At 33.0% G+C, this 16,540-nt stretch overlaps 2 protein-coding genes across 2 annotated transcripts; both read right to left on the bottom strand.

Moving 5' to 3' along the window:
- Nucleotides 1-682: 682 nt before the first annotated feature.
- Nucleotides 683-7,516, bottom strand: LOTGIDRAFT_145383 (hypothetical protein; the record flags this gene model as incomplete). Its single annotated transcript, XM_009057875.1, has 16 exons — nucleotides 683-895; nucleotides 1,318-1,485; nucleotides 1,859-1,945; nucleotides 2,214-2,328; nucleotides 2,542-2,594; nucleotides 2,745-2,780; nucleotides 3,726-3,908; nucleotides 4,349-4,444; nucleotides 4,702-4,783; nucleotides 5,138-5,283; nucleotides 5,482-5,687; nucleotides 5,882-5,972; nucleotides 6,203-6,290; nucleotides 6,677-6,746; nucleotides 6,967-7,030; nucleotides 7,289-7,516. Coding segments are annotated over 16 exons (1,926 nt in total), but the record flags the coding sequence as incomplete, so codon positions are not given.
- Nucleotides 7,517-11,135: 3,619 nt separating this feature from the next.
- Nucleotides 11,136-16,281, bottom strand: LOTGIDRAFT_175586 (hypothetical protein; the record flags this gene model as incomplete). The annotated part of the gene is made up of 9 exons (XM_009057874.1): nucleotides 11,136-11,247; nucleotides 12,001-12,103; nucleotides 12,365-12,448; nucleotides 12,911-13,057; nucleotides 13,385-13,516; nucleotides 13,861-14,055; nucleotides 14,727-14,930; nucleotides 15,511-15,636; nucleotides 16,233-16,281. The coding sequence occupies 9 exons, from the start codon at nucleotides 16,279-16,281 to the stop codon at nucleotides 11,136-11,138; spliced, it is 1,152 nt and encodes a 383-aa protein (XP_009056122.1).
- Nucleotides 16,282-16,540: the final 259 nt, after the last annotated feature.

Genomic DNA, 16,540 nt, shown 5'->3' with positions numbered 1-16,540 from the left:
TTATAGGATAAATTCGATAGATTATTACCTTAGGAAACCTATCATTTCATTTTAGTTTACAAAATCACTCCTCTGTACAAACACTTTGAGATGTAAACATCGAAAGATCTTGGTTCAATTCCGAAATCAGTCAAGTAAATATGGATTTGAAAATCGAGTCGTTACATCACACAAAAAGATTTGAAAAGTAAATGTAGGTCTTCCCACGTAACCGCGAAAGCTATGTGGAGTCCCTCGCAGAAAAGTTAAACACAAAAAAAATCAGATCTACTTTTAATCAAACATCAAAATATACTGACAAAAAATAACGTATAACAATTAGTACCTAGAAAATATTAATGTGTATCATTTGAATATATGCTAAAATATCAATTTATTGACCAGGCGAAATATACATTTATGCTGGTGTTGATTGTGGTACTATATTCAAAGTTGTTTAACGAACCATGATTTTGACTGATTTTCTCTTTTTATGGGAAACTGAAAAAAAGCAAGTATAAGATGAGTAATAACACTCAAGGGTAACATATACAATAAATTAAAAAGGTTTCAGATGATTTCGATCATTGATAGGTCGTTCCGTAAGGAAGATGAGTTTTAATTGGCACCTTATGTAAATACCTGCATGTACTGACATTCACCATATATACTTCATATGTATACTTGCTTTCCGAAAATTTATTTAAATTTCTATTGCAACGGGAGGGGTGAATAAGAGACTACGCACCTGTTTAGTAAACTGGTCCTGACACGTCATTCTAATAACATCCGGTGTAGCTGGTGAATCTAACCGGAAGTACCCTTCTAATTCCTGTCCTGTTCTTGTCGCCGATATGGCTGCTTTGGTAGCAAAGAAAACGTATATTGCCAGCAATAATGGTGGTCCACCAATAGCCTGTTGATTATGAAAAACTAAATTGAAGTTAAGATCAAGTGGCATGGGGCATACGTGTGAGCTATGCCACGATAACTGACTTACCATCTGGTAGAAAAGATAAGGGATATTGCTAGTATTTTGTGGTTCACCAAGAGCCTGTCTTTTAAAGTGACAATTGGCATAATACTGAGCTATCCCTCAAAAGGTAGTGACCCCTGATATACCACTTATTACCACTATAAAAAGTAATGGGGTAAATAAACAAAAAGGGCGGCAAGGTGAGGTATGTCTCCATCTACATACAGCTCCGGTCAGAAACATATATTTCAAGAAGCCAAGAAGGATTTATGTCATTAAAAAATTAACCCAGTTCTCACAGTTTGTAAATTACGCAATATAAACCTATAAAAAGTAGAAGATGCTTTTCAAAAAATAAATACCTTAGATGAGTATATAGCTCTTGGGTTAGGTTTATCTTTAAGGAAGGACACGTTGAATATTTTGGGTATGTTACCGACTGATGGTAGTTTATAGGTACCTGGTCCACGAGTTAATAGATTACCAGATTGTGATACTTTATACTGCTCCAACATCATCAACCCACATCCCTGAAATTTGAGACATGTCATAGAATCAAATCAAACTCATAACTAAAACACATGTATTATAAAGGATGTCTTTCGTCGATCAGAGCTATTCTTAACAGAGAACACTTACATAATTATGCCAGTTCTGCTTAGCCTTGAGCCTTCCGGGTAAGATATTTCTGGACGTAGCTAGTTGACTGGATTTATGGAAACGTTACTTAATTGAATACCACAATTTCTAGAAATGTCCGTAACAGTCTAGTACTGCAACGTGTAAGTGCTGAAGGGGCTACAATTTGATAAAATACCAATGGTCACTTTACGGTCGTATGAATTTGCATTGTGAACATGTCATCAACCTCAATCCGACATTTTGGCAGTTAAAATATTCTACCTGAACAAAAGCACCTTCAACTTGACCAATATCAATAGCAGGATTCAAACTAAATCCTATATCAATTACCAAATCTGTTCTCAAAATCTGAAAATATATCAAACAGCAGTATGTGCAATTATATGCCATGAGGACTATACCGATATGCATTTACCTCCACTGGTTTGAGGTCAATATAGTTATTGAGTGACGAAATATTCCCAGAAATTGGTTTATTGCCACCATGATTTAAAGAAATATCACCAGAAAGTAATTTACTTAATTATACGCTCGTATAAATTGCCCATTGACATAATTTTGAAAGGAACAATGTAGGTTACCGCACATAGATATGAGTAGATAAATATATTCTTACAGTATGGTCGCCAGTTAAACAATCTATCTCCACCTCGGAACAACCAGCACCAAATGAAAAGTAATCATATGTGTTGTAACTATCTGTTTCTTGGTCATATCCAAGGTCCGGTGTTCTTAAAAAAATATTACACAGAACAAATAAAGACTTTTTTAAGAATGAATAAACAACATCAGATATATCAGAAACATTATCAAAACAAGGGTAACAGTAGGGACTACGACCCAACTGGCCTGGGTTTACGTGTTTGAATTTAAATTTGTACAGCTCGCCAGACTGGAATAATTAGTAGAACTATAATATTTCGTTATGCTTCAGTTCAACTTACTTATAAAACCCCGTAGCTGAGAGACTGACCCGATCTTCATGTGCCTCAGTTATCTGCAAATTAAAGAAACTTTACTTTAAATTTATTTTCAGACATTTCCAGCCAGAAGTGGTGTATTGGTAAACTACTTAATTTCGGAAATCAGCCAGAGCTACTCTTTGAATCTAAGGCCTTACTATGCTGGAAATAACACTTCTACTAACCCAATCTTCCCATTTGCTTCCGTCAACTTTTTTATACTTTTCGAGCCTTCTGTTGATTTATTCACAGGCATCCTGCAAGAAGGAAACCTAGCTAAACATCTTATATGATATGATATAAACTATATAAACATATGGTTGGTTAATTACAGTTTTAAAAAACTAATTCATGATAGTCATGCAGTTTAATTTCCGCACGTCGAAGAAAACAACCGAAGATCGTTCCGACTTCATCCCTGTTACATTACTGGTCAAAATGGCCACATTTCCCCGTTTTTGAAATCCACAGAATCAACTGTGTAAATACATAGGTATTCGTGTAAGGTTGTTCTTCTGAAGGCAGACAAGGTCAAACATAAATTTCAGGTTCAGCTGAGCTCCCGACCTCTTGGAGCCTCTCATGTGACAGGCTTTAATAATTTTAATTATTGTATTTAACCATAAATGTCACATATTGTTGAAAAGAGGATAACGAGTATATTATGAATATGATAATGTTTATTATTAACATAAATCGCTGAAAAACGACATGAATAATTTGAAAAAAAAAATTGTGGCAGATCCGTCCAAAATCAAAATTTTCATATGGTAAAAAGAACAATATCAGCATATCCAAGAATATGACTTTCTACATTGAAAATTAAATGTCACGAAAAATTTAAAAGGTAATTTAAAACAAAATTAAATTCGAAATTCTTAATCATATTCTAGATATAACAACAAGATTGCATATTATGCACAAATTCCATCAAGATAGTTTTCCAGTCAAGGTAATATACGCCCACTGGCAGCTTTAATTTTGAATAGAAATATTTTGCAGAACAATTACAATCACCAGTATGAAATATTCAACCTTCAGTCATACACTTCTTTTGATGTTTGTGGGATGATAATGATTTATATTACCACGTTTTGTCAAAATCTAGCAAGAATTGTGTCTTTTAAGGTGTTTACAAGCTGAAAATTGAACTCGTTTTCAAGAACAAGGTCAATAACTTTTCTGATTTTCAATAGGGTCCAGGATATTTCGTATCTCACCTTAACTGCCATTCCATTCAGATCTGTACCGGTACTAGCTGCTGTGGCACTAGTATTCGGGACTGTGTTCGTTCCTGTTTCTATAATATGGATCTTGTTAGTTGGTATTCCAAGTGTACCACTTGCTACCTGAAATAAAATGTATCATCTTTAGAACTAAAAATAACAATAAAAAAAAGACTTCAATTAAAAGCTGGTTACAGTCGACCATGTACCTGATTCAGTAAACGCACTGCAAGCTCTCAGACACAATACTAACTTATCTTTGATGAGGATTGTTGGTGATAGATATTTGCAGTTTTGGTCGTTAAATTTATAAAATTTGTTAACCTGTAATAGCGTTCAATTGTCGCATTGTCCCAGAACTATGGGCAACATTATTTCTTATAATATATCAGTTGCTTCAAGACACTATTTGACTGTGTATGTTACACAGCTGTTGTTTGGATTTCGGGTTTCGTATCCTTAGTATTTGGTTTATTTATGGTATGATTTAAGCGATCTGGTTTATGCTGCACTGGCATATAATTGTGGCCTAAGCATTAGTTTTAAATTAATTCTAAATTCACCTGAATCATTTTCACGTTGATACCTTGTCCCATTTCAACTCCACCGTGAGCCAGCAAGACTGAACCGTCAGTATATATACTGACGAATGCCCCACCCTAGAAATTCACATAAAGATAATCCAGTTTGAAAATAATTAACAAAGACGTCCCGAAAATACTTTTACCATTAAAGACAAAATGTACACTTATACTGTGAAGTCATACTTTCATCCAAAGTAAAAACTCGAAAGATTCTTTGTTGATGAAAACTATGGGAAATTCGTTTGAATTTACGTTCGTATATATTTATTTTCTATTTGCATTAATGTTACGTCCTCTTACATTTCAAGATGCAATCATACTTAGAAACTAACCTGGTTCATGCTCATTCTCCCGAAACCAATTCCAAATTGCATTGGCATTATAGATATACCCCTCTTCCGCCAACGATTTTCTCTGAAAATTCCCAAAATTAACGTTAAGAATACATACACAAAAAATTGTTACAAGATTAAATTAACAAATGAACAGAGAAAAACTGGACTGATCCATAACCACCACAAATGAATTAAAATTAACTGCTGCTGGACTTGTCCAGGACCACCACAAAATGAATAAAAATAAACTGATGCAGGACTGACCCAGGACAACCTCAAAATGAAAAAAAAATAAACTGATGCTCGACTGGTCCAGGACCACCACAAAATGAACAAGGGAGAAAAACCATGCAGGTACTGGTCCAGGACCACCGAAAAAAACTGATGTAGGATTGATCCAGGACAAAATATCGTTTATTTTATTCACCATTACCTATTAAATCTTTTGACTTCTTGTTCTCTTTCTTTGTAGTTACTCTGTTTCAAACAGTCATCCCAACAATCTTGAACATGACAACCCTTGATAATTTGATCAATATGTGCTCTATCCCCTTCTTTAAAGAAATTTAGTTGTAGAATCTACAAAAATGGGAAATATAAATGCACAGTGCACCGCATCTCTCCAGATTGTTAATGATGTAGATTTAAATTTTAAAAAAATATTGATCTTCGATAGACTAGGTTAATTTTTCAAATTTGTCTGTATGTTGTACCATCGATTTTTCCTTTTTTTATGAACAAGATTTGAGGACAACTCCTGCTCTTATATTGTCTTACCTTTAATGGACCCCAACCCTGGGATTCAACTATATGTTGCATCACTGTTTCAGTGGTAAATACTCCTTGTGGAAGACCAAACCCTCTGAAAGCTGTCTTAGATCTGATATTTGTTTTACATAGATGACCAGTTGTTCGGAAGTTTGGAATATTGTAACAGTTATTGCCCTTGTTTAGTACAACCATCATCACCTTTATAGAAGAAACTTACAAGATAATCCGACATTATAAATTTGTTCCCATGTTTGGTCTTTAGAATAGGCATAGTCAAATTGTTGATAAGTTTACTACGTAAAAATTACATATTTTCTTGGATGACAATGTCTACTTGCAACAGTATGTATTCTTGTGGAGCGCCAATTCAATAAATCCTATATAAAAGTAGCTTGCAAAGCTAAACTCATGTGTTCCGAAAGATCTAGAGAATCACCACAATTGAAATATGTGTTGATATCCAAGCAATGTAGTCTGCCATCTTCTGAAAATCCGACCTGAAATATATATATAATAAAGTATGCCCGTTGTAATCTACAGTTTTGTAGTAAAAATATCTAGATGCAGTCATTAAATCACTTTATCTGGGCATAGAATGGAAAGAAATGGACAAGAATAATGAAAGAGAATACGAAAATTATTTCAACACTGTATCATCACCATCAAAATTAACAACAGCATCATCATTTTTTAAATGCATCATTATTATTGCGCAGTATTTTCATACCTTATATTTAGCCAAAATAGGATGTCTGGTTCCAGTTGTGACCATATCATCTTCTCTATCTAATACACAACGCACTGGACAATTAAACCTGGTATCACAAAAAAAAACATGCATCCAGTAAAAGGTTTTCAGCTGAGAGGAAAGCTCTGACATTTTTCGTGGGATTATGGCAAATTGGGTTTTGGACGAATCACGGAAATTCCTTGAGCGATCGACACGTTTCTGAGGCAGAATTACGCGCAAGTACCCTCAGATACCACACAGCTAGTAGGCCCCATATAACCATATACTAGCAGAAGCTTCCAAACGTGTATCTTGAACCGAAGATGTAATTCAGTCTCCTCCTAAGTAGGTCAGATTGTGGACAATTTTGGCTGCAAAAAAAAGAATATTTTGAATAGACCAACTAGCAGAAGAATAGACAGAATGGAATGAAAATTAAAAAAAACTTATATTTAGAAAAGTATTACATACTTAATACCAGCTGTAGCAGCCATTCCAACAGCATTTACGCATTGCGTCTCTTTTCCACCAAACCCACCGCCTAGAATTCACAATTGATGGTAAGTGTAACAAGTAACATGTAAAAATAAAAAGTTCAAAACTTCTTAATACAACTTTTGAATGTTTGAGACAGGAGCAGATGTTAGGTTGTGTACTCCATTGATAATCAGTAGTGCTTAAATAGTGTCCATAAATGAATTTGATGATCACAAATACATTGTACATCATTATGCATGGTTCGTAGAATAATGACTGTTTACCTATTCTTTTGAGCAGGCATCTCACTTTGTGGGAAGGAACACCAATAATATCGGCAATCGACGCCTGGAAAAGAACGAAACATAGTCAACAAAATTGTGAGATGTCATATCTTCAGAAGCGTGGTTTTAATAGGATAAGGAAAACACACAAATGTCTTGGTACACAGCTGTAATGTATTTTGTTGCGAACAAAAAATACAATTGACAGTGAAATTGTCCGCAAAAATACAATTGACAGTGAAATTGTCCGCTCAAATTAGTTTTTAGTCCTATCCGAACCCGGTAACATAAGGCTCTATTCAACTGGAATAATATTAAATACCTGTATAGCGGTAGGACATTGTGTGGAGGAATACACATCCATTTCACCATGTTCTTTCGGTATGGCTATAGCAGACTGCGTTTCAAAATAAAACTGTTCCTGTGCACCCATATATACTTCACCTTCCAGGATGTTGTTGCAGTTTTTTAATTCGTTCTCAATATCACCACATTGGACAGTTGTGGGTTTCCTCAAAAATGAATTATTATCAAGAGCATCCTGTAATGAACAATCTCATTCAGGTTAACAGGTTTCAGGAATAAAATAATGGTGCTATGTTGCTACTGATATTGATTGTGATGATGATAATATTATTTGATTTCATATAACTCATCTTGATTTGACTGTACCTTGGTTTTGAAAGGGAGATGATGATGATGATGCGAATGACGACTTAATTTAACTATATTTCAGAGTAAATGTTCCAGAGCTGCCTTGTATTATAATTTTATTTTCAGCTCGATTTAAGTCGAAGAGGAACATACTCCAAATTTTCTTTTTATGGAACCAGAAAATGAATGCAGGACCGATGAACAGAAATAATTATTTCTTAAAGCTACAGAATCATATATTGTATTCTTAGAATATTGATATTTTATGACTTTATGATTGTATGAGTTTGGTGCTCACGTTCGTTACGATAATAGATGGTAATATGTTTAATAGGATATTCTTCTAATAGATCTACTCTCCACCATCACCACTACTAGTATCAGTACCAAGAGCTACATTTTCTATAAAATATTTACGGTGATAAAACTAATTAACACGGTCTAAGACTTTTGTCGCCGATTAGAGTCTTGTTTCAAGTTTCAACGACTGGCACGGGCACACGAGGAGACAAAAATCTTCTGTGGGTTGTTTTCGACCTCGTCGACAATCACGTTCGGAGCATGCCATTGAAAGGCAAATGAATTTTGATTGGATTATGACAAATATCTCCGACCAAGACCGATCGTGTGCCTTAAACATGTTCGGATTTGTTAATACCACTGGAATGTGATATAATATCTCTGGATGTTTACATCAGGTAGTTATGATTACGAAGTTTGCCATATTGGCAAATGAAAAATCAGTTGAAAAATTCAGTAAAAATATCCGTGATCTTGTAGTGAAAAACACAAATATTTTGTCATTAGAATTTATTGAAGATCTTTTCTATTAAATATGGATATTGTCCTATCATAGATTTATTTTTTTATCACAATGTCAAATATAATATCGCAAGGAAACTAAACAGCAATAAATACTGGGTGAAAATTTGAAGCATCAGTTTTAATCTAGATTGGGGCCTTCATCCTTCAAATACTTCCTAAAATGTTCTTACGTTTTTGACAAGTAGGTCCTGACCACCTTGCAGCACAACCTCCACCACATTCACCAGTTTCTTTATCACATTGTTCATCATTAATACAGTGACAGGTATAACTATTATCATCTCCAAATTTAACACCTGTATCGAATAATATAATACAGATTTCTTTCCAATTTTCTCTGTTAACGGACACGAGACCTCGGTTTATTATCATATTATAGAGCTATTTGAACGATTGACGCTTGTTACATAATATAAAATTATCAGCTTCCCCGACCTGCATCAGAGGGAGATGGGGACCGGGTTAAAATCTCTGAAGGTACTTCCCGAAATCTTAGGTTAATAAACTGGTATCCCATTCACTTTTTTACCCCAGTTACAAAAAAATGAAGACTGAAATGTGTCCTTAATTTACAAAATAATTAAAAACCTGACCGTGAGGTGAATTGTTACCTACCCAAATAGTGATTCAGTATTAATATCTGATATTTACATTTTATGTTTTGCAATATGTTGGTCATGTCATTCTGAACGGCTGCATCGTCACCGCCTCTATATTTTACCATGATTGAACAATGTTTTTTAAATCGTCATTCAATTCGCTTGCTGATTACTTGAGGAAAAAACTTTTCCATGTCACTGACAAACTACGATTATTCCTCCAAGTTTACTTTCCCTTTTTCCGAAATCAAAGAACTGATTACGGTCTTACATATCTAAACAAAGTAGTTGAACCTGATTGAAACTCGTCAGTCAAGATTTTACAAAAATATATATTAGGGTTTTATTTTGCATTGAGAAATATATGAATACTATATAATATGCATATTAAATGAAAGCAATTTTTTATGGCTATTTCAAAGAGATATTATTGTTACAAACACACTGACTTGTGTTGAAGTGTAATGGGAATTTACGATCTATTTTTTTCTATCTGGTAGGTCTAATGAAATGGTGTCAACTAAATTGGAGATGAAGCTTACAATGAGCGTAAACGACTTAAATGAGAATGATTTTGTCCTCTCAGCAGCATGGGCCGATAGGCATGTAACATTCACAAGCTGCCTTTCTAACCTGCGTCTCTGACACGTGGCAAGGGGGGTAACTTTCAATATATCTTAGCTTTCCAAATTGGTATAAATAGTAATAAGCAATAACACCCCCCATTTTTCAGGCATGTGAAGTCTTTTTTTTTGCAACCCCCAGCCTCAAGTAGCTTCGGGCCTCGCCTCGGAGAAACACCTCATGTTTAACCCCCGCACCTTTCCTCTTGTATTATCTAAATAGTCTGGTCTGGATAGTATTGATATTTACTTAACAAAATGCATAATAAAAACTGTTGTTGTATATGTTTTGAATAGTGAACAATCTGAAATGTAATATTCATTATACTGAAAAATGATAAGAATCGACAAAGAAACTTTTTAAATCTTTTGAAAGAAATATAATATGTCTTTAAATGTGTGATTAACAATTGACTCTTAATCTTTGATGAATTTGTCCACAATCATACTTGATAATTTTTGCAAGCGATAATGTGAATAGTATTGTGGACTATCCAAGGTGGTATCTGCATATTTGTAGGCGATTAATAATCCAGGTACAAGGTAAACCAAGAGGATCAAATCGTGTCTCAACAGCGACGATCGATACAGTTGTTACAGTCAAACTAAATTTACATAAAGACCTCGTTCAAAAAATAACAAAGTTTAAGGTAGAATTCTGTAGGTACACCATTCATCCGATTTAAGGTGCTAATAAATTCAAGTAGTAATATATTTTATTAAGCGAAACAATTACCAAACAATGACAAGCAATATATACAATAAATGACACTAATACCTAATACTAAAAGCAACATAAGTATTACTTATGTAAAATGTTCAATATTGATAACAAAAATTGACTTAAAATACGAAATGCAACATAAATATATAAAATATTAAATATTGATAACAAATCTTGACTAACAACACGAAAAGCTATCATAACATTAAAAACATATCCAATCAAGATTAATACATGAAAACAGAAAATGACAAACATACAAACAATGTATATATGTATGTATGTATGTAGGCAGGCTGGCAACAACTATTTTACGTAAGGACGGGGAAATAGCTGTACCACTATAAACGACATTATAAATATACTTGGACATCAGAGAAATGGGAAATGGAATTTATCTCTATATATTCTAATTTACATCATAAACAAAATATCTTTCCCCCGGAGTTTTACCATACCATCTGATTTCCACATAGAATAGGAGCAGATAAATAGAGAAGTTAATTTATTTTAACAATGAAGGAACATCACTAACAAGGGTCTTGTTGTGACAGACTGCATTTGACACAGGAATTGTGTAATTGTGGTGAAATTCAATTTATATACAAAATCTGTACATTGTAACATTAAAATCAACTTAATATAAACAAACACTTTTCATAAAACAGCGAATCAATGGGACAGTCGAAGATCGAGTCTTGTAGTAATAAAACGATAGTTGATAAATACTGTTCATAAATAATACTATTTAGTTGAAACATTTCCTTCAGCTTTCCTAAGAAGTTCATAGGCGTTTTCATGTTGATAAGCAGTGGTAAGTTGACCATATGGTTTATCTTGGTTGTTACTGATGTTGCTGAACAGTTGAGTAAATGGTTGTTTCTGGTTGTGGTATATTGCTATTTGACTGGTCAGTGCTTACTGTTTGTGACGGGTTTGACCTAGATCTTGACCTATAATTAATGTAAAGAATATATTTATGTTTTACTAACATAATACACTAATTGACATTATTAGCTATGTGATAGCCACGAAGCATAGTAACATAAGGAGTTCTAGACGGTGGGCGTTCTCCAGTCCCCAAAAGATCCAAAGTGAAAGGTTCAGTCGATGTTTCAACCGATTATTTTATCTAAAGGGGCAGTATAAAAAATTCTTATTAACAAAAGCATCATAAAATACACCTGAAAATATTTCTAAAATATGCTATTACATCTATGTAATACCCTTGATCAAACTGAATTCTTTTTCAAAGGAGTAATTAAAAATAAAGTGTCATATTTGAGAAGGAAGCAGCTTATACCAATTATGCTGTTGGGCCTTGGTACCTTTGGCATACGAAGTAAACATATTTCTCTACAATTAGGCGTTAATTTTGTTCGTACAGTAGTTATCTAACACCTACCGAAAACACATAACGAGTTAACAGAAAACCGTTTAAATAGTTTTGTTGTTTAAAAATTAATGCCAGAAATTTTTTTAAGCCAAAACTTAAGTTAAGGGACACATTTCTCTATAATGAAGTGTTTATTTTCATAAATTTGAGCAAAATTTCGACCTACGGAAAAATCATAATACCCATTTAAATAGTCATGATATCGTGTCTTACCTTCGTTTCATTAAAAACAGAACCACGAGAGATCCAGCCACAAATCCAATAATTAGTCCCAAAATTAATGTTCCGATTATAGTCGAGGTCTGATCAATATTTCCTGCAAATTCAAATAACAAGGACTCGAAATAAAGGTATAATATTATGCTCATATTAAAATATAGCTATTTAGTTTTGCTGGTCTATGCCTTACTTATTCTTGTAATTCAAACACTTAGCATCTAGAGCAAATGCAACATATGGCTTACTGGGATAGAATTCTTTTTTGGGTTAATGTTTAGTAAACATATGACCAACTAAAATGATGATAAAAAAAATTCAATTTGACTGCAGATAGACGCCATACTTACGTAGAACTAACCTGTATTCGCTTGTTTACATGTACAATCCACTCCTAGATATCCATCAAAACAGTCACAAGCTCCATCTATATAACTACATTTATCTTGTGACAGAATCGTGATGAACAGTTAAACTGGCAGTCTTGTCCATATTTTCCTTCATCACATTCTAAAGAATTCAAATGTCAACATAGTTTAGATCGATCGGGATATTACAAAAAGATGAATAACCAATAACTAAATAAATATAACTCAATATCTATCTTTGTAACCGGATTTACTTAGGAGGTTAAAAAAAACATGAATACCGACCAGTGATAAGAATAGAAATTGTACCTAATGATCGACTAAACAATAATATTAAGGAGGGCTTACTAAGAAGAAGCTTTTCCAAATTCATATATCGTCATTAAATATATTCAGTTAAATAAAAGAACATAATATATACTTTAAGGGAAAGAGAACCGAATTCTGAAGTCTACTGCTGCAGGGAGGTGAGGTGATCACCATGAACATGATTGTATACAAATTGGCAACAAGTACTGTAACTTAGTTCAAAATTTTACCTTGTGTACAATCTATTGACTGGTATCCTGGTTGACATCCATCAATACATTCTCCTGTTTTACTGTCACATTGTAAATTATTATCTTTACATTTTCTATCTGAACATTTCTTACTACATCCCACTCCATAAACATCATCTTCACATTCTATTTAAAAAACAAACATAGATTATAAAGATGTTAACTAAAAGGTGAACAAAGATATAAGGCTGCATTACATCGAACATGTTTTATGCGCACTAGTATGGAATAAGAATTCTGCTTTTTGTCCTCCCATATTAGATGAAGACAGACAAATGCATACTGTGTTCAATGATACACCTTAGTTTAATTTGAAATATGAAAAAAAACAACCCTCCTCAGCATGGAATACTGATTTTCTACAAGGAACACAAAAAATGATGATGACAGACATTGAACATAATATCATTAGTTGTTACTTTTATTGACACATAATAAAGAAATACAAAATACTTTGATTACAAGTTGTTCCAGCCCATCCATCAGCACATTCACCAGGACATTTACCATTCTCTAAACATCTTTCCTTATTTAAACAATGACAGAAGTTGGTACAATTTGAACCAAATGTTCCGTTAGAACATACTGAAATCAAGTGAAATTAAATTGTAAAGATGTAGATATAAGTATAGTCAATTCATTAATGACATTATTTTACATTACACACCAAAGGTCCATTGACTCTTCCCATGGACAAGATTTAAATCGATGGCATTGATATAACTGATAATTAAAATATTTAACTTGGTATTGATATTACATATTTATTTTGTTTGAATGATATTTAAAGTTATTATAATATATCATTCCTATGATGCTGATATTACAGGCCTTTAACTACAGCTCGTGTCGTTTTGTCGTTAAGTCTGAATCGTTTAAACTGTTCAGAAATCCTAGTGAATAAAATCTAACCATAAATCTCAATTCACATACGACAAAAAATCTTCCATCTTCTCTTGTATGGAAATTACTGATATTTACATAACGACCAGTTATAACCTGACTACACTCTACATTATGTACTGCAGGTGGATAACCACCCGTACTATCATCTTTATAACATAGTTCTGGTGTTTCATTCTCTTTAACAACATGTAGTGAAAATCCATTCAATGATGATAAGACTGAAAGTATGTTTTGAAAAAGAAACATAGATACATACTTGTGGCGTCTTAGAGCGTTTCCGATTTTTGACATTAGGTAATGGATTGTGATTTTATTTTGTTTATTTGAACTGACGAATCGGTTTAAATCTATTTTGAAATACAAGCATGCAACTTTACTAGACAACAGTTAACCCAATTGTGGTTAAGACGAAGTTTCATGAAATAATTATAAAAAGGGATTATGCATAATTTGAGTTATGTCCTCTATTGATTAGTAATCATTCTTACAGTAAGATAATATTTCTACTTATCCCATTCAGCTGAAACACAAAATATTATTATTGTAAAATGATTTGATGAAAAATGGAAAGAAAGGACAGAGTTTGTCAAAGAAACAGATTTACAGTAACTTATTTCAAAACTAAAATAGGGATTAGTACTGTACACTCCATACACAGAGTAAATGTTACTGGGCTGTCTTGTATTATTATGTTATTTTCAGCTCGATTTAAGTCGAAGAGGAATATTCTCCAAATTTTCTTTTTATGAAACCAGAAAATGAATGCAGGACTGATGAACAGAAATAATTATTTCTTAAAGCTACAGAATCATATATTGGTATTCTAAGAATATTGTTATTATTGACGTTTTGAGTTTTTTTTAATTTCTAGAAATAACTTGGTGCTCACGTTTGTTTTGATAATAGATGGTAATATGTTTAATGGGATATTCTTCTAGTAGATCTACTCTCCACCACCGTGTAGAATCACCACTACTAGTATCAGAACATTTGGCAGGTATATTAGTAGTTCTATCACCATCTACAGCTAAATCAGAAGTTCTATTACCGTTTGTTTCAACCTGACTTGATGGTTTACCAAGAGCTACATTTTCTATAAAATATTTACATCATTTATAACGGTGATAGAACTAATTAAGCTGCTATTAATTACGCAGTGAATTTCTTATCATTCATTAAATGCCATTTCTATAAAATATACAACAAATAAACAAACTAAATGTGATATATTTATTTTTTGTAAATAAAGTAACTTAATTTTTAAGTATGGCTTTCTTTTGATCCAAATTTGTCGTCAAAAACTCACTCGGATTTGTTACTACCACTGAAATGTGACCAACATTATAATATCTTTAGGTTAAGTGTTTACATCTGGTAATATTTTAGCCATTCGTCAATATTTGCAGTAGTTATGGTTATTAAGTCTGCCATATTGGAAATGCAAAATCAGTTAACAAATTCAGTAAAAATATCCGTGATCTTGTGGTGAAAAAAAAAATACATTAGAATTTATTGAAAATCTTTTCCATTACATATGGATATTGTCCTGTCATAAATATATTTAAACTCAATATCAAACTAAAGTGCAATCAATATGGGGTGAAAATTTCAAGCACCAGTCTTAATCCAGATTGGGGCCTTCATCCTCTAAATTCGTCCTAAATTGTTCTTACGTTTTTGACAAGTAGGTCCAGACCATCCTCTAGCACAACCTCCACCACAAATACCACTTCCTCTATGACATTGTTCATCATTAATACAGTGACAGGTATAACTATTATCTTCTCCAAACTTAACACCTGTACAATATAATTAGACTTAATTAGTTGCCCTTGTGTTGGATATGCATGGTTTTGGGGATGAGGAGATCTCAACTTAGTTCAGGTCTTGGAACAACAAAAGTTTATAAAATTGCAATTTTCAAGCCAATCATGAAGAGACGTAATGTTGTCAACCGCCACTCAATATAATAATGGGGATATAAAATGGTAAGAGAGTGCGTTTTTGAAAATATTCATCAGCACGATTACGTGTCATGCGCATAATGGTCAATTTTGAAAAATATTACGTAATTTCCAAAACTAACCGACTGAACCAAATGCTCATAGCAAGTGACAGGCTCAATTCAATTTCAGTATATATATGAAGGAGGAAGTCAGACAAATACAAACAAAATATTGTTTTAATAATTCGTCATTTATTTGACAAGAGATTAAAAGGGAAGAATTCTCGTACTTCCTAGTTGGAGGAAATGACATAGAAAAAATGACCGATATGTTTTAATAGTATAATCATATAAAGACATATACACACTTACAAATGAAATGAAATAAATAAAGTTTTACGTCCTACTGTTGTGCACCTTATCGGCAAATAAAGACAGTTATATACTTACATTGAGTGTAGATAATGATACAAAATATTACAGCTATCCACTTCCACATTGTGACAAACTAAACATTAGAAAAATGTATTACGTTTTTTCGTTTTCAGATCTTCTCTATTATTGGCTTATGAATAAAACGTGTAGTGTGCTATTGATTAAATTTTTGGCTATGCGACAGTCTTATTTTTTTTTAATCATATTATAGCTCCCATTACACGATTATACGCTTAATCCATAATATTATATCGGCTCCTCAAACCTTGATATCTCGGAAGATATTTCCCAAAATCATAGGTTTGTAAGCGGCGGCCCATCAC

The sequence above is a fragment of the Lottia gigantea genome, assembly GCF_000327385.1.
Source record: "Lottia gigantea unplaced genomic scaffold LOTGIsca_312, whole genome shotgun sequence".
Lineage (NCBI taxonomy): Eukaryota > Metazoa > Mollusca > Gastropoda > Lottiidae > Lottia > Lottia gigantea.
The sequence above is the reverse complement of the archived record's forward strand: the minus strand, read 5'-3'. Positions and strand labels throughout refer to the sequence as shown.